At 44.5% G+C, this 17,645-nt stretch overlaps 2 protein-coding genes across 6 annotated transcripts in view; both read left to right on the top strand.

The window, feature by feature from the left end:
* Positions 1 to 211: 211 nt before the first annotated feature.
* batf (basic leucine zipper transcription factor, ATF-like) lies at positions 212 to 7,497 on the top strand. 3 transcript variants are annotated; one of them, XM_008290392.1, is made up of 3 exons: positions 212 to 279; positions 1,531 to 1,635; positions 6,545 to 7,497. In XM_008290392.1, the coding sequence occupies exons 2-3, from the start codon at positions 1,558 to 1,560 to the stop codon at positions 6,749 to 6,751; spliced, it is 285 nt and encodes a 94-aa protein (XP_008288614.1). In that variant the 5' UTR covers positions 212 to 279; positions 1,531 to 1,557; the 3' UTR covers positions 6,752 to 7,497. The 3 variants fall into 3 exon arrangements, with proteins under 3 accessions (XP_008288614.1, XP_008288612.1, XP_008288613.1); XM_008290390.1 differs by lacking the exon at positions 212 to 279 and adding an exon at positions 341 to 536; XM_008290391.1 differs by lacking the exon at positions 212 to 279 and adding an exon at positions 1,088 to 1,452.
* Positions 7,498 to 8,804: 1,307 nt separating this feature from the next.
* flvcr2b (FLVCR choline and putative heme transporter 2b) overlaps positions 8,805 to 17,645 on the top strand; it is a 27,974-nt gene continuing 19,133 nt past the window's right edge. The window contains exons 1-2 of one of the 3 annotated variants that reach the window (XM_008290394.1): positions 8,805 to 9,826; positions 13,412 to 13,553. In XM_008290394.1, the coding sequence (XP_008288616.1) occupies positions 9,239 to 9,826; positions 13,412 to 13,553 (730 nt within the window). In that variant the 5' untranslated portion in view covers positions 8,805 to 9,238. Of the gene's footprint in view, positions 9,827 to 11,996; positions 12,680 to 13,411; positions 13,554 to 17,645 lie in introns of those variants that run through there. The other 2 variants (XR_520505.1, XM_008290393.1) reach the window with 2 other exon arrangements.

Here is a 17,645-nt window from a genome sequence, read left to right on the forward strand (position 1 = left end):
GAATTCTCACTCTGTTATTTTTCTGGAGTTTACACCATTACCTGATGTGCTTTAACTTTCCATCAGACATGTGACTTCCAGTCTAATGCAACTTACCCAGATTCTTACCAGAAGCCACATCAGATAGAGCTAATTAGACAGACAGCCAGTCTCACAGTGTGTGTGTGTGTGTGTGTGTGTGTGTCACAGAGAGAGAGAGAGAGAGAGAGTGAAAGAGAAGGAGGAGTGACAGAAAGGGAAAGAAAAGAGGGAAGAAAGAGCCTCATTACTCATTAAGTGGTAAGCCAAGTTCTTCTCAGCACTCGTTCTGCTGCAGAGACTCGCTCTTTTTCCTCTCTCTCTCTCTCTCTCTCTCTCTCTTTCTCTCTCTCTCTGTCGGCACACACACACTTTACACCACACCACACACACACACTCAGAAACACAAAGCAGAAGTGGACAAAGACGCACGGTTTCAGTCGCCGCGGTTGGCTATGGCTCAGGGCTCTGACAGCAATGACACCAGCTACAAGTCTCCATCACCTGGAAGCAGACCGGTAAGTGCGCCTTCTCCTCCCTCCAGCACCTCCTGTTCCCGCGGAGGATCCACAGAGACGCGGATCTTGTGAATTAAACGGCAACGTCTTCCTCCCAAACCTCTGCGTAACTGCACCGCTTTTTGTGCACATTTGGTGGGCAGCATCCATCAGCAGAGGAGCGCTCGTCCTGGCTCCGTTGGCTCCTCTTCACAGCTTCTCAGGGTTTCACATGCACACATGGGCTGGAGGCATGACTCGCTGCTTCAAGTGTAGGCTTTTGTGAATTGCAAGATTCATCACTTGCCCAAGTAGTGGGAATCCTTTGTTGTGTTTTTCTTTCTTTTTGCAAGTCTGCCCACTGTGAATGATTGGAGAGCTTGTCGGGAACAGACAGTGCGTTAAATACAGCGTGTACTGTACATTTGGCTGCATGTGAGTTGCCGCCCAGCTCGCTGCCTTCACGTGTGCCAGCCTCATAGCGCGCTCTTCTCTCTGCAAAACCAAGCCTGGGGGGGTATGTTGTACATGTGTTAAAGGCCTGATGGTAACTTTAGTTCAGTGAGTTCTATCAGCAGCATCTACCGGTTTGGGGGGGTTTCTTAGTGATGCAGTTCAGAAGACTGTTACAGAATTATTGGTTATCTCTTTGATGCAGGACTGACTCAGCATTTGGATTAGTTATTGTGATACCAAGAAAATGAAGCGCTCAGGACATGAAACAGGGTGTGCGCTGCACCTAACCGAACACTGAGCCACTCCCCAACCCTGCCCTTCGCATGACAACTAATGTTAAGCTCATCTTCTGTCAAACTGTCATTAAGACGGATAACGCTTCCATTCTGACGCATAATCCCGCCACTGAGAACCACTGACAGCAGCTTCAAAGCCATCACAGAGCTTCTTGCAAATTCACTTTTTTTCTTCTTCTTCTCAGGTGCAGGAAACTCTCCTGATCGCTCGATTTGAGTTTTGTGTGGCTTTGCACTAACTGTGGCTCTTGGTCTTTTGTCAGAGCTCCTCAGACGATGTAAAGAAGGTGATGCGGAGGGAGAAGAACCGACTCGCCGCTCAGAAGAGCAGGATGAGACAAACCCAGAAAGCTGACAGCCTTCACTTGGTGAGGACACAACAAACACGACAAGCGACACACTCGTAGCTCTTTGACGCAACCAATACAACCTCAGCACATCCTGCAGTGTGTGTGTGTGTTGCTGCCATGTTGGGTACAAACACCTCCAGCAGCTTCATGCCACAAGCTGTCAGGATGCTGAAACACTTGTTTATTTAAACCGCTTTAAGTTGTTGGATCCTGATCTCTCATCTCGCCTGTGCTGCTGTGTTTGTACAGCAACATGACAATAAACCTGATTTGACTGATTTGAAATCCAAGTAGAAGATAAGATTAACTCAAAGGATACGTAAAGGTTGTCGTCGACATAGAGAGGACTGCTGTGTGTGCAGACGGAAGGCCTTCCACCTGATCAGTTTACAGTCGATTTATCAACACGACTGTCCTCTAAGCGGCCGTGCAGCCCGGAGGACTGCATGGTGCTATATTTACAGAATGCTACCTGACCATGTGGCGATGTGTCATGGCTTCTGTTGGGCTGCACACTTGGACGCCGCTCCGTGCTTGCAGAAGCTTAAGGAATAAATTAGCACGTGTGGGCAATCACTCCCTTTTGCAGCAGAATCCAGCGCCAGGGATTGCAGCGCCGCGTACAACGACAGGGAGTGTGTTCGGGCTCGCCTCTTTGTTCATTGTTGTCTTTTATTTGAGCTCGTTTTTTTGTTACGTGATGGCTGTTAGTCGCTCGGCTGTTATTTTCTGCAGCAGCAGAAGAAGAAGAAGAAAAAGATGCACCTGAGAGCGAGCTCTGCAAGCGCACACGTCTGTCGAACGCTTACAGTAAATCTACCTGCTATTTCAACACACTGACCACGCTTCCATGCACCATGTGACTTCCTCGTTCGAGAACAGAAGGCTCAGGCTCCCCGTCAGCCATCGTGTTTTTCTGTGAACTTTATCGGTTGAAGCCGAGGAAGTTTTGACCTTAACAAAAGCCGCACTTGTAGGCAGTAGTAGATCCAGAGCGACTGATAGATGTGAATCCTTCCCGTGAAATCCGGAGCACATTATCAGTCTCTTTAAAGCCTGCCAGTCACAGAGAACGCCAGGGGACCACAGAACACATTCTGCGGTTTGGCTTTCATCGTCTCAGTAGATAAACAGGAAGGTGAATTTTCCCTCTCTATGACACCGTAGCTTGTTTCCTGTTTCTTCAGTAGTATTTTTTTTTTTTTTTCTGTGTAAATGAGCTCGAGTGTTGTACGTCGTGGGCAGCAGGGGAGAAAAAAAGGCAGTCACTTCTTGTAAAGCGTTCACAGCAGTGGGCTGTATTTGGCTAAGTGACGCAAGTACAGGGGTTTGCCCAAAGGTTCTGTGACAGTAAGGCCCCACAGCTCAGCAGTATAATCTGGTGGCCACGCCGAGATGACCTTTTCATTAACCAAGTGGAAGATTTCTGCACTACCATTCCCACACAAAAACGAAAAAATCGTGTCAAGCGCTGACGTAAAGTGTGCTCTATTTGTAGTTTTTGATCAGTAAGAAAGACGTGACGCCTCGACTTGTTTTGGAAAATGTTGCACCTACAGCGTCAGAATACAAGCGTTCAGACTGTGATGCTGCTGCAGCCACACGTTGAAGCTTGAGGACAATTCTGACACCTTTTTACACGTTTTTATACTTTCAACAAAGTCGGGCACTCGGTAGATTTTTAACACCAGCTCACAAGTAGCTGAAGCCTTCGTTGGTTTTACTGTGGAAAGAAACACTCGGTCCTTTATTATAGTGGAAACGATCAACTTTTATCGACTTGCTGATTATAAAACGGCTTCTGGGAGAAAATAAATGCAGCCTGCTGGTGTTTTAAATAGTTACTCATAGTTATGGCAAAATTACTTCCAGCAGTTTTCCAAAGTGTACCAGCATCATGTTTACAGTCTAAAAAGTCATTCAGAACTTATTCCAAACACTTAATAAAAACCTCCTAACTGACTTAAATAAACCTTTTCGATTGTAAACATCATTTCCGACGGGTTGGGCTGACATGATAATGCTGATTATTGCATCAGCTTCATATTGTGTCATTTAAACTCACATTTCTTCTTTTGAAACACAATTTAAGTCGAGGTCACTTTAAAAAGAATATTTGAAAATTAAACAGAATAGAATGCTTTTTATTGTCGTCATCATACACAGAGTATAAAGGAATTAAAAGACAACTCCAGCAGTGCAAAATACAAATATAAAAAAGACAAATAAGAATATATTTATAAAAGGAGCCAGTAGGAAGTATGTAGAGTTGGGGAGAGCAAGGTAGGAGCCAAACGGTAAATAAATATAAAGTAAATAAGGAAATAAGTAAGTAAATATATTACACTGTTGAGGTAAGAACACTGTGGTTATATGAGAAATATAAATAATATAAATAATAATAGTGATATGATTGTAAATCATATATAATATATAATATTTATAGATAATTCTTAGTGTAATATGAATAATAAATATATATGATAAATAGTTCAGAATAGTGTGCATCAGCACCCATGTTGCACTTGGGTAGAACGTGTTGGTGAGCCTGGATGTGCGGGCCTGGATGGACCGGTACCGCTTCACCTTCAGATCAGGTTTTCAAGTCAGTTCCTTGAGCAACTTCATTTTTTAACTCTGCAAACTTAAAAACTGTTAATTAGGCATGCAGTTCATTTTAAATATTGTGGAAATCTCTACTCTAATTTTTAATTTTCATTGATAAAGCGACTTGTAATTGACCGTACCTTTCATTCTCTGGATTCAGTAGAGTTGTCCAACCAAGTTGTCGTATTTGTGCAACACGAACACCGACTTGCAGAGACTTGCATGAAATAATTAGTTCATCCAGTGATTACCAACAGCTTTAACCTCTTGCTCAATATTAAAGTGACTGTTATGCATTTTGAAAGCAGGACAGATCACCTGTCAACGTGATGACGCACACACCTACCGAGCTGAACGGAAAATGACGGCTTTTGCTAATTTAGAAACAAGGCAGAGTGTTCGCAGCCACGTCAGCAGCTCTGTGACGCTGCAGGACACCCCGGTGGCGCTCTGAGATAAGCGCTAAAAGTTGCAGCGCTAACGACGTTTAGCAAGTTCACCGTGTTACCTGACGTCTTGGCCCGCTCACATTTGCACAATAGCACTAAAAGCCCTCAATCTGATAGACGTTTGGTCTTAAGTCAAAGTGTGGTGTTTAAAGTCTGACCTCATGATGACGTGAGATGTCAGGAAAACCCCGGCGTTGGTACACTTAATCCCAGAGGAAAGGCATCCATTAGTTAGAATTTAAAATAAGACAAGCCTTTATTAAGTCCACAGTGGGAAAGTTTGCAGCGTTGCAGCAGCAGAGGTGATGGAGCAACAGTGAAGGTCTACAAACAACAGTATTGCACACATCAGTGGTGTCGCACAGATTCTGTCATGAATAGAAAAACTGAGAGAAGTATTTATGTTGCACAAGCTGTGATCTATATTGCACAGATTTGTTCTTAAGTGTACAAAAAAATCACAGTATTGCACTAATGTATGCCTAATAGAGGGTTCCACCTGCCTCAGGGGGTCACAACAGTAAGATCAGGTCCATGCACAGTAAAGGCAATGAGTCTTTGTTAAGTTATTTGACAGAAGTCTATCTAACAAATTAAACTTCAAAACTGGATCTTTTTTTTTTTCTTCTTCAAAAATTCTCAGTTCTTAGCGTCTAGTCGCCGGTGGTGGGCGCTGAAATGCTCCCCTATGCAGGAAAAACCCCGTCAGAAAGGTGTCATCCTCTGCAAACCACGGCTGAACAAAATGTCACGAGCCTGTAATCCTCACTTTCCTCTCAGGTGCGGTTAAACGGACCTGCTTTGAGACAATTAATCTCACGTTCCACCCAAAAAAAAAAAAGCTGTTGAACCGCCACAGCGCAGAGCTGCAGCGAGGTGCCACAACTGAAAGATCCAAGAGTAGCGCATGTCTGAACTGTTTTAGTAATAAATCAGTGAATTATGTTGGATGTAATGAACAGATGTTGCTTAGTTTGAATACAGAGTTATAGAGTTTTAATGTACAGCCGTGCTCAGATGTATCCCATTAAAGAAAAGGCAAAATCCACAGCAGTCGCTGAAATAAGTAGAAACTGAAAAAAATTATAATAAATAAAAATTTGCTAAATTATAATTTAGTGAAATAAGACATTGCTTTTGAATTGTGCTTGAAAAGAATAATTTAAAAAAATAAATAATAAACTTTCCCGGACCAATGAGAGCACTTTGCTGATGTCAGGTGCAGAAGTCTGACTGAGAGTTACAGAAAACACCTGATTGGCTCAAAGGGTTGTTCAATGAAATATTATTTCCATCATGCTTGTTTTTTTTTATATATATTTCTGTTGAACCACAATTCAAAATGATGATGATTGGACATGATCGGGTATGAATACATCAGAGGACGACTGTAAAAGTTGAACATAAAATGAAAATAATATGATTAACCTTCAGTTATTCTGAGGGAAACATTAAACTGCAGCGGCACAAACCGGTATATAAAGAGCTGCATGTTTAAAAACATAATTATTATCATTTTATGTACATTTGTATGCAATTTAAGTGAGCAGAAAGAAATACTGTATAAATAATAAAGTAGATTTTTTTGTTAAAAAAAAAGAAAAATAGATGTAATTTGGCACAATAGCTGCAAACTTACAAACTTCTTTGTACGATTTAAAAAAAAAAAAATGCACGTTTTCCTACAGTCAGTGTTTTACAGTGTAGTTAAAGCACTAAAAGATGCACAGAAACAGGATTATAATGCTGATAATGCTGGATAAGAGCTTTTTATGTTATCCAGTCTGACTTAGCACCACCTTAAAGCCCCTTCTTTTTAACTCTAAAGCATGATGGCTCTGTTTAAAGAACTTCTCCCTGTGTGCCTCCAGGAGAGCGAGAACCTGGAGAAGGAGAACGCCGCCCTGAGGAAGGAGGTGAAGCAGCTGACCGAGGAGGCCAAGTACCTGTCCTCCGTCCTGAGCAGCCACGAGCCCCTGTGCACCGGCCTGGCTCCTCAGACCCCCGACCTCCTGTACACTCCTCACCACAGCAGCTACCATCACCAGCACATCGCTGTCCCACACTACCAGCACTGACCCGGCTGACTGCTGAAGACGTGCTGCGAAAAAGAAAAAGAAAAAAAGAAAACAACAAAAAAAAACAAAACAGACGACTGACCTCAAAGGAGAGAGAGACTGACCGGAGACGTGTCGTGTTGACGATTGTTTAAAAACCCGACCCAGGAGCGACGCGACAGGCCGCCACGTCTGCCAAAAACAATGAGAGCCCGACTGTAACATGTATTCGGTATTCGAAAACTATTTATTTTGCTTTCTGCTCATCTGTTTGCTTTTTTTTTTTATTCCTGATTGATATCACGCGTGAACTTCGACGGCTTCGATGAGTAGAACTGTCCACCAGTCCGTGTTTACATCAGGAGACAGCCGAGTGTGCGTTCAGGTGACTCAGGCGATATTTTTGTAAATGGCTTATTTCTAGTGTCATGGAGAGCACCTCTGTCATCCTGTCATGTTTTTATTTTTATTGTGTGTGTGTTTCTCGTGTTTTTAATGTGTTTCAGTATGTAAATGTCGATCGATAATGCTCAGGAGCTTTTGACAGATTTGATTGTGGACAAAGAGAATGTAAAGTCAAGATTTTAAAAAAAACAACAACAAAGAAAAACGAGGCTTTTATGTACCAAATAAGAAACGGCTGGCAGTGAAGAAGAAAAGAACGGGTATTCAAAAAGGTCTTGACTTGTGTACTGGCGATGAAGCCGATGTGTGAGAAGAACCAGCAGATATTATATTTATTAAATGTGATGCCTTTTGGATGATCATTTGTGACCTGGCGGGGGTTGTTCTTCATGTGTTCGTGTGGTGCTTTGCAGTACAAGTCTGTTCATTTACACAGATTCACAACATGTGTCACGAGATCTTACAAAACTATAGAGAGGAACCCAACGAATCCAAAGAGCCTGGTCGGGGGGGAGGGTGAAGGGGAGAGAGAACAGAAACACTGACGAACAAAACGCAACCAACAGGAGGGAAAAGACACAAAGATATGATCACATGTAAATGTATGGCAGCACAACTGAGGGGTGAGTCAGTGTCGTCTGAGTCAGTTTAAACCTCAGCTTATATGCAGAGGAGGTGCTGGCCTCCTGAACCCAAACCGGGATTCCACACCAGAGGAGCCTGATGCCTGAAAGATCTGCTGCTCGTTCTGCTTTTGGAAGTACAGCTGCAGTCTGAGATCAAGGTGCTTCGTTAGGATGATACGAGCTGATAGGATAAGATGGAGCTTTGTCATTAAGATATGTGAGAGGCATGATTTGAAGTTCTGGATCTTACAGGCAGTGCGATCTCTCTGTTAGACAGTCACTGAGCCATCCTGATAACAAGGAGCTACGACAGACTAGTTTTTCAGCACCGCTCTCAGACACAACGTCCCGAATCCTGATGATAGAAGGAAGGCCGTCCCTGAGACTTGCTCTACGAAGGACACGTCCTGGTCAAAAATAACAACTCCTCACTGCGGTGCCAGAGGTCAAGGCCACGCCGTCCACAAGGACTATCTGGCTCGACTGTGTGCTTCTGAGGTGGTTTAACACAATAGCTTCAGCCGTGTCAGGCTTGAGCAGGCCTGTGAGATCTGCAGTGGTGCTGATAACAGGAACATGTGACAAACCACCTTCTGGTTGTGTGTCTCTGCTGAGGGAGGGAGTCCCTAGATGGCACTGTTCAACAGCAGGAGACACCAAGCTGCAGGAGCTGCTCATGCACTTCAGAAAAGTAACCGTGTCTGGACTTCTCTGTATGACTCTGAGTTAATATTTGTCTTTGGACACAGCTGAGACTTTTCTTTGTCACTTATTACACAGTTACGGATCCGAATAAACGACCTGGTGCCCGCGGCGCTGTGGCACTGGGCAGTAATAAAGCGATCTCATGGGTATATTTTATCATTTACATCCTAAAAATAGAGCAGAAGGGGAGATCCCGCACTTTGGAGGGCGTTACGCGCTGGAGCAACATCAGATATCGGGAGTTTTACAGGCTGTCCTGATACCGCAGACAACAGTCCGTGAAACTCCGCCCTTGAGCCGGAGTTGACCGACTTGTTTCAAGAGCCCAAAGCGCTTTTTAGGTCCGGGTTGGAGGGTCACCGCAGGCGCCACCGCACGTGTTATTTGACACTCTTGAGACCTCAAACAACCATATCCATTCATTAAATCAACCGTGACTGTAATTGTTTAACTCTGTTCGGCTGCTGAACCCACTTCAACCCGGGGAGGAAGTGAATTATTGGACCCGGGAGAGACGCACAAACTGGAAGTTGTTTCTTGTTGAACTATTTCAGATAAACACACTGAAGATCTCAAACATAACTTCTGAACTCAGCCTTTTTTTTTCTTCTTTTTTTTTGTGCGTAAAGCACACAGCTGTAGGCCGATCCGTCTTTTACGCAACACTTTAGAGAAGCGCTGGAAGTTCCTCTGTGGAGTTTCAGGGTTTTAAACTGACGTGGTTGAGTGAGAAGCTTCTGCTCCATGAGTTTACTGAGAAGAGTTGTTGAATATGAGCGAGAAACAAGCTTTGGGAGACACCAAACCGAGCGAGGACAACGGCAAAGCGGACTTTGAGAACCATGTCCATGTGGAGGCGGAGGACGCGGCGAAGCGCCCCGGAGATGAGAGCCAGCAGGACGGTTACGAGGTGCTGCAACCCACCCGGCTGTACAAACGGCGCTGGATGATCGTCCTCCTGTTCACCGCCTATTCGCTGTGCAACTCCTACCAGTGGATCCAGTACGGCATCATCAGCAACATCTTCATGAAGTTCTACGGCGTGGAAGCCTTCACCATAGACTGGATGTCTATGATCTACATGCTCACATACATTCCGTTCATCCTCCCGGTGACCTGGCTGCTGGACAAGAAGGGGCTCCGGGTCATCGCGCTCACCGGCACCGCGCTCAACTGCGCCGGGACGTGGATCAAAGTGGTCAGCGTGAAGCCCAACCTGTTCGCCGTCACCTTCCTGGGACAGTTCTCCTGCTCGCTGGCGCAGGTGTTCATCCTCGGGATGCCCTCCAAGATCGCGTCGGTGTGGTTCGGTTCGGAGGAGGTGTCCACCGCCTGCTCCATCGGAGTGTTCGGGAATCAGGTAGGCTGCGGTGCAGAGACTTCCCTCCTAGCTGATAAGTGGGTCACATTAACTCTTCACCTACTTGGTCACTCATTTGGCCTATATCCCATAGCTCCACTAATCAGCAGGACATTCCCACGTTTGTTTGGCACGTTTGCGCCGTTACGCACGTTCAGGCGACCTCTGTGCATCCACTGTGCGTCCGAGTCACAACATTGCTGGCTGAGGACGTGGGAGAGTCAACTTCAGCAGCACACAGCGAGCAGACACACAGGGAGAAGCATGAATCTACATCTAAAGGCACTATTGTTGAAATAACTTTATAATAGCTCTGTAACCTGAAAGGCATTTGTCATTCATCAGCCCCTGTTTAGATGCTTGAAGCTTTAATTAGACAGCAAACTAATACATAAGTTGTTTGAAATGATGCAAATTTGCATAAATCCCTAAAGGGAATAGAGCAGATTAGAGTTTCCAAAAAATGATGATCAGAGCAGAAACAGGGAGGAATCACATGTTGGACAAGACTGAGCACGACCAGGACGGTGTGTCTCTGAGCAAAGACAAACTGAAGTCATGCCATCATGTCAGGGCTACACTGACATGGTATGTGCTGCAGCTGTGAGCGGTTTGCACATGTGAAGCTGCTGCTCCACTGGCTCTGGTCCTGGTTTTGAGAACAGCTTTAAAAAAAAAAAAAAAAAAAGAATTGGAAAAACTGCATAATTTAGAAGGGATGTATGTGAAGCTGATGTTTCCTCTCTGATGTGTTGTGTAATAGAAAAACCACGGATGGGATCCTGGAATTTGTCCAAAAACTAACCAGGGATGCACTTAGAGACATGATGAGGAGGAAAACGTGCTGAAAGACGCACTGTTTCACATCTCTATGAGCAGAAGTTAGTTAAAAATCAGCTTCAAACCGCTTTAAATGTGACCATTTGTTCCAAGTGAGACATGCAGCGCTGTTGGGCATTTACACAGGAAACTCGTTTTCTTTAATTCTGCATGACCACACAAACAACAAATTCCTCGATTATGACTCACAACGACTTTTACAAAAAAAAAAACATACCCACACATTAACAAAAACCAAACTGTCACTGTGCTGCTGTCTATTTGTGTAAATTAGTAGCAGCAGGGCGTTTTAAAATTCACATGATCGGCCAAGACGAGAGGTCAGCAGTACGCCATTGTTGGTATTAAGCTCCCAAGTATCAGAGTTAACACTTAAAGAACAAACAACACTTGAGTCACCTTAACATCATCTCCCAGTAAATGTCACCGAAAAGTCATCGTTTAGCGCTGGAAGATTTGTAACCGGGAGCTCGAACAAAACAGATAAGAACAAACTGATGGGCTGAGGCCTTTAAATCTGCAGTTTTTGTGAATTCAAAGTTCCCAGTTGAAGCGTTTCTGTCACCCACACAGAGCCGGTGCGCCTGAACACATCGTTTCACTTCAGTTGTTTTCTCAATGATATGTGACAAACACCTCGCAGACAGATTAGGCCTCGGTTTAATTGTGTTATAGCTGATTTTATTGCTTCCCAACATGCGCGTGTATAAGTGCATTTTATCATATCACATCCTTATATCTCAGACATCACATTGCCAACGTGGCTTTATTGCCACAATATTCTCCTCACATTCACAGTGTGTGCACACGCTGAGCGAGCAGTTTTATTAAGAACTTTCTAAACAACTTAAAGCAAAGTGTGTGTCATTACATTTCCAACAGCTTGCACGCAAAACGTTGTCCTGAACAGTCGAGGTGAACGATGACAAAGACTTGGAAATATTAACCTTTTGCAGTAAACCCCCAAACTTAATATATTTAGTTATCCTTCACAGGAGGCTTTACTAAAGTTCAACTGAGGAAAATGCCTCCTTCTGTGATCTGTGTATGGTCCCCTTTACTTAACTAAAGAAGTGTTGTAAATCGGAGTTGGTAGGAGTGGTTTAGGTAGAATTGGAAGATTTTTTTTTGCATGAGCATCACATGACGGGACAGAAGGTGATAAATATGTGGACGCGCAGCTCGGAGGCTGAATATCATCACATGGGATGAGCAGCACAGAGGACAACAGTGAGACAACAGTAACTCCAGCTGCACCCAACAAGCAGTCTGCACTCGGGACTGCGAACCGCTGAGACGCCGGATCCGAACCCTTCAGACCTCTCACCTCGCACGTTCCAGGAGGCCCGCTTCGGGACGGTCGAAATGCCGCAAAACAATACTCTGAAAGGCAACCGTGAAAATCCTGAACTGGGCGCTGAAGAATGGCCGCGGTCCAAGGCTGCGAAGAATCTCTCTCCGGCCTTTGCTTCCCTGGAGTGGAGTCCAGGGCCTTTGGGCAGAAGCGTCTCCACCGGGTCACGACTGGACAGCGAGGCCTTAGGTGACCAGGCGAAGCTGGTCCCAAAGACCGAGATCAAGCTTTACCACCGCCGCTGGGTCATGCTGTTCCTCTTCAGCGCCGTCTCAGCCAGCAATGCCTTCATGTGGCTCCAGTACGGCATCATAAGCAACATATTCATGCGCTTCTACAACATCGACTCCCTGGCAATCGACTGGTTGGCCATGATCTACCTGCTCACTTACATTCCTCTGATTATGCCCATCCTCTGGCTCCTGGACAACAGGGGCATCCGGGACGTTGTCCTCGTTGGGTCAGCCTTCAACTGCATTGGGGCTTGGATTAAAATCGGCAGCGTGGATCCCAACATGTTCGCCGTCACCTTTCTCGGCCAGTTTGTGTGCTCGGTAGCGACTGTGTTTGTCCTCGGTATCCCTTCTTACCTCGCTTCGGTGTGGTTCGGAGAGGAAGAGGTGTCCACTGCTTGTTCCATAGGAGTTCTGGGAAACCAGGTTTGTGTGAAATATGGGTTTATTCAGCCCCAGCTCCAGCTGAGTCTGCACAGCGAGCCGAGAGCCGTCTGACAGCTGTCTGTAGATTGTGCTGTAGATTGTGCGGGGCCGGACTGCATGCCAGAGTCACACAGGACTCCTGGTGTCTTGGTGTGAGAGTCCAGAGACAATTGTGTTAACTGTTTGTTGAAACCTTCTCATTGTGCTTCAGTTTGGAGGCTTAAATGCAAAAGATAAAACCTTAATTCCCATTCATAAGCGTTGTGCTGAATCAGCCAGATGGCACAGATGTTGATTCAGAAGTAATCAGAGTATATGTGAGATGCTTTTCAGTTGGGCCAGAAAGTCTCATCTGATACGTTTGACTTGGATTCAGGTCAATGATACAGAAGCACAACTTGTTCTAATTTCAGATCACTTACTGTATAATTAATGTTTGACAACCAGGAGAATCTTCATATCATGCACTGTTAACAACACGTCTCCCCTTTACTTATGTATGTCAGCTGGTTCCACAAGTTGCACTTTGAATGCACGTTTAAACCAACAACAAATGAATAATGGGATTATGAAACGAGCATCTTTTATATATTCAGTCAAAATGTTCAAGACTTGAGGAAAACTGGCGACTGCAAGGTTATAAGACTGCTTTTTAGTGTTTAATTTGGTGTATAGTGATATTTGCATTCACTTCTGAAGAGTTTTGTGTCCTCTGTGCTCCTTGTCACGCAGCTCGGTTGTGCCATCGGGTTCCTCCTGCCTCCAATCCTGGTGCCAAACGTGGACGACATGGATGAGCTGGCTCATCACATCAGGATCATGTTCTACATAACAGCAGGCGTGGCCACAACACTCTTCATCCTCGTTGTCTTTGGTAAGATACAACCATCCATCCATTTTCTATACACCGCTTAATCCTCATTAGGGTCGCGGGAGGGCTGGAGTCTATCCCAGCCGACTTAGGGCGAAGGCAGGGGACACACTGGACAGGTAACCAGTCCATCGCAGGGCTAAGATAGAACCATCCACCCGAATCACAAAGCTAATATTTTCTCACCGAGTTCTCGCGGCTTCTAGAGCTGTAGGGTCCAGGTCGACGGGTCGAGGGTTGGTCGGTGTGCTCCAATCTGATTCTCATTCGACCAACAATTGTCAGTGTTGCTTTCACAAGCAGTAAAGTTCTGCTTACAGAGCCCTTAAGCTAGCGATTCTAAGCAGTTTTAATCGAATTCAATACATCCGTCCTCATGATGTCGTCTGTACAGTCTGACAAGAAATCCAGCATTCAATCCAAGTAAAGCTACGACACTATTCGTGCACAATCAAGCCGGTGTACATTTGTGCACAAGACGGGTGGAAAGAGGGCAGTGGGATCAAGAGGGACGCCAAATCTGACACATATGTTACTAGCTAAATATCAGAGGGCGACTCCATCTTAAATCATCATTTTTTAAACAGTTTCTGCTCTTTTGTGCTTGAATATTTTATAACATAAAACATGGATTCTCATAAAGACATTTGTGTAATTTTAGTTTAATATATCAAATGCTTTCCGAGATAAAATGTTCTCAAAAAAAATTTCATGTGGACCCACTTTTTTTTAAAGATTTAAAAGTTGTAGGACGATAATATGTCAGGAACGATCAAAAAGCCAGAAGTGTTTGGGATCAGTCAACAGGTCCAACACCAGAGAAGAACATTCTGTCATTTCATTGCTTCTTACAAACTGCTAACATGGACGTAGACGCAGAGGCTTTAGCGTGCAGCAATGCAGAGTTATGTTGTAGACGGTGGAACCCTAAACAAACATAGATATCTGCTGTTATTGTTGTTTCAGGAGCAGCTCAGTACTTACAGCAACAATGGATGTATGTGAACATGGTACACATTAACTGTAGTTTCTAAAAATGTTTGAGTGACCTGAAAGGCTCTTTGCATGTGGATGAGAGGCCCAAACTTAGAGGAAGATGTTTGTCTTGTAAAATATTCCTGTTAATGTGGACAACCGCCAAGATGGACTCAACTTATGGGATGTTTGTAGCCCCTGAAATTGTTTGATTTGAACAGTTTTTTAGGGGCCTGAAGATATAAAACTGTCGTGTTTTTGTTGTGTCAGTGATTTAGAATCTGCATCATTGGTAAGTTCCCTCTTTGAGAAGACTTTAACAGAAGACTCGATGATGCAGAAGTCAGCTCGTGATAGATGTATTATATAAGATAAGCTCACAGGTGCCTCGTGTGATTATCTGTTGTTTATGATTCAAGCAAATCAGAGAAATTTGAGCAAAGGGCACTCGATGATTTGAGATAAAATAACTCCATAATCGTTTTTTCAGAATCACCTTTAATCGGTTGTTGTGGGCAGCGGGAATATCAGATTAGCTCATAGCTTTAAACTAACCGACGTCTGACTTATTTAATGTCTGCTCAACGTTTACTCGGAGCAGAAGTGACACCATGTGATAGAAGTTGTAGGTGTGGCTGCATTTTGTTAGAACGAGAGGCTGAAAAGTTAAAACTTTGCAAACAGCAGGTTGGATGTCAGAACTCAGCTACCAGCAAACATTCGGCTACGTGTTGTATTTCTCATTAGTCCTCATGCTGGGACCACTTCAATCCTGTTTCATTCATATTAATATGAGCAGGAGCACACAAATCTGGTGTCAGCTGTTCAGGTTACAAGGGTTTAAAATGCTGCAAACACCAGCTTTTTATGCTTATTCATATTTTATTGAGGCTAATACGGCGCCCAACGGCCGCGATGGTGTCATGGTGTGTTAGGAAAATTCCTCAGTGGAGTCCCAACTGCTACAAATCAGTACACTGAGTCGTCTCTTACGCCAAAGCAAAGGAGCAACATGTACAGCACAGAGTCTGAACAAGTGACTAAAAGCATGAAGCGTTGGTTCTGATATACAGAAAACAGAAGACAGCCTCCGTAAATGTGTGTGTGCAGGCATGACTTCACTACCCGCTAAAGACGTCTTATCCTTTTCTCACAGGTGAAATAGAGGCAATGAACATTTACAGCATTCTCATACTTTTCACAAAGATCATTGGATCATAACATAGAATTATTCTGACACTATGCACACGGATGATTTTGGTTTTATGAACCATCTCTTCACCTGCTGCACGTTGTCTCAGGCTCCATCGGGGCAGTTTCTCTGCTTCAAAGCGGTTCCAAAGAAAAACAAAAGTGTGTTTTTCAGCGTTCCTCCAGTATTTCTAATTCTGCCTTTTACAGAATAAAAGAAACTCAGTTTACCGTCATCATATTGGGGAAAGAGGATGTCTCAAAACATCTGCACATTAACCCGAAACTTCCTGCATGGCCAGGTGCCGTGTAATTTGTGTGTTTTTTTGCAGTTTCGGCTGCATTTACATGAAATCTGCATTAAATGGAAGCTGATTTTACTGTAACCAGGAGTTTTTGTGAATGAACGAACAAAGCGGAGGTCAATGAAGCAGTCAGGTGTCTGAAGTTTCAGTCGTCGCTGCTGCAGCTGCTGAGCTTTTCCCACATTTTATTCTTTCCCTCGTGTTGCTCTGAAGCGCTCTGGCTTTTTGATGTGTGCTGTGTGGGCCTTTTCTCGTTTCGACCGAAGGGAGTTTCTTATTCACGGGATCCACACGAAGGTGGTTTTAATTTACATCAGACTTACAGTTTAACAAGAGGCACCATTCAGCCGGCACAGAGAAGAAAAAAAAGTGCCCATCTGCATGTTGGTACCAACAAAAAACTTTCCCTGAAGGGGAGCCTGACAAACAAGATACTGTTGTAGTGCAAGTAAGGTCAGGAGAAGAGCCTGGCCTCGAGAGGAACTCAGTGCTTCCACGCATTCAAATCAGCTGCTCATCTCTTTGGTGAAGTCAGTGTTTGCTACAGACGCATCAGAAATAGAGGAATAAAATGACTTATGATCACTAAAGGACTCAGCACTTTGTGTTCGAGGGAAGCGGTGCGACTTGACGCAACAAAGAGGATGTGAGTGGTGAGGAGAAGTGCTTAGCTGGAGTCTTTTAAATGTCTGCAGAAACCAGAGGTGTGACTCTTTGTCCTATAGTTACCCCAAACAGCCCCTCATGTTCCTAAATGGATGTTTAGCGCCTCATATGTAGCAATCTGATTTTAGTTTCATCCTATTTTTACAGGTGGGAAAACTAGATTTCTATCCTGTGCTGTTTAGAGAGGAGGTAAATAAAATAATACAAGTGTTCATTTAGAATAGAACAGATGGTAAACCATGCTGTGGAAAACTCTGGATTGTTGGTTTATAATTCGTACCTTACTACGTTAAAATGAGAAGACATACGCTGTGGCTGGGCGCTGTGTAAATAAAACTGAATTGAATCGTGGAGAACAGTGGCCGGCTAAGAGGAGTCAGATCCATGAACACGCTGTTGTCCTCTGGGGGCAGCGGGAGGGTCGGGGCGCCCGTGAGCATTCTGCATTCCTAAACACAAAAGGATGCTTGTGAAGGCATTTCCTCGTACTACCAAGCACAGCGCGGAGGCTGACTGCACTGTTCACGTCTTCACTATAGTGTCTCCTGCTGTTCATAAAGCAGCAGCCTCGCATGCCGACGTCAGCGCTTTGTCTGCTCATGTGACGATCGGGACGCTTTCATTCTGGCACGTTTACTATCGTGAGATCAGTTCATCGTTGATTTTAGTTGTTTCATATCTGCTAAAGGTGGCTCGGTGGTTAGCACTGTTGCCTCACAGCTAGAAGGTCACTGGTTTGCATCCCGGTGAGGACACCCAGGATCTTTCTCCATGTTCTCCCCGTGCAGCGTGGGTTCTCTCCGGGTTCTCTGGCTTCCTCCCACAGTCCAGAAATATGCTGAGGTTAATTGGTGATTCTAAATTGTCCGTAGGTGTGAATGTCCATCCATTATCTCTACACCTTAATCCTCACCAGGGTCATGGGGGGCTGGAGTCTATCCCAGCTGACTCAGGGTGA

This window comes from Stegastes partitus, unplaced genomic scaffold (assembly GCF_000690725.1).
Source record: "Stegastes partitus isolate 25-593 unplaced genomic scaffold, Stegastes_partitus-1.0.2 Scaffold670, whole genome shotgun sequence".
In the NCBI taxonomy this organism is placed as follows: domain Eukaryota; kingdom Metazoa; phylum Chordata; class Actinopteri; family Pomacentridae; genus Stegastes; species Stegastes partitus.

Coding starts and splice junctions, on each gene's coding strand:
- batf (XM_008290390.1), top strand. CDS start 474: ATGGCTCAGGGCTCTGACAGCAATGACACCAGCTACAAGTCTCCATCA. Junction 537..1,530: donor CATCACCTGGAAGCAGACCG/GTAAGTGCGCCT, acceptor GTCTTTTGTCAG/AGCTCCTCAGACGATGTAAA. Junction 1,636..6,544: donor AAGCTGACAGCCTTCACTTG/GTGAGGACACAA, acceptor GTGTGCCTCCAG/GAGAGCGAGAACCTGGAGAA.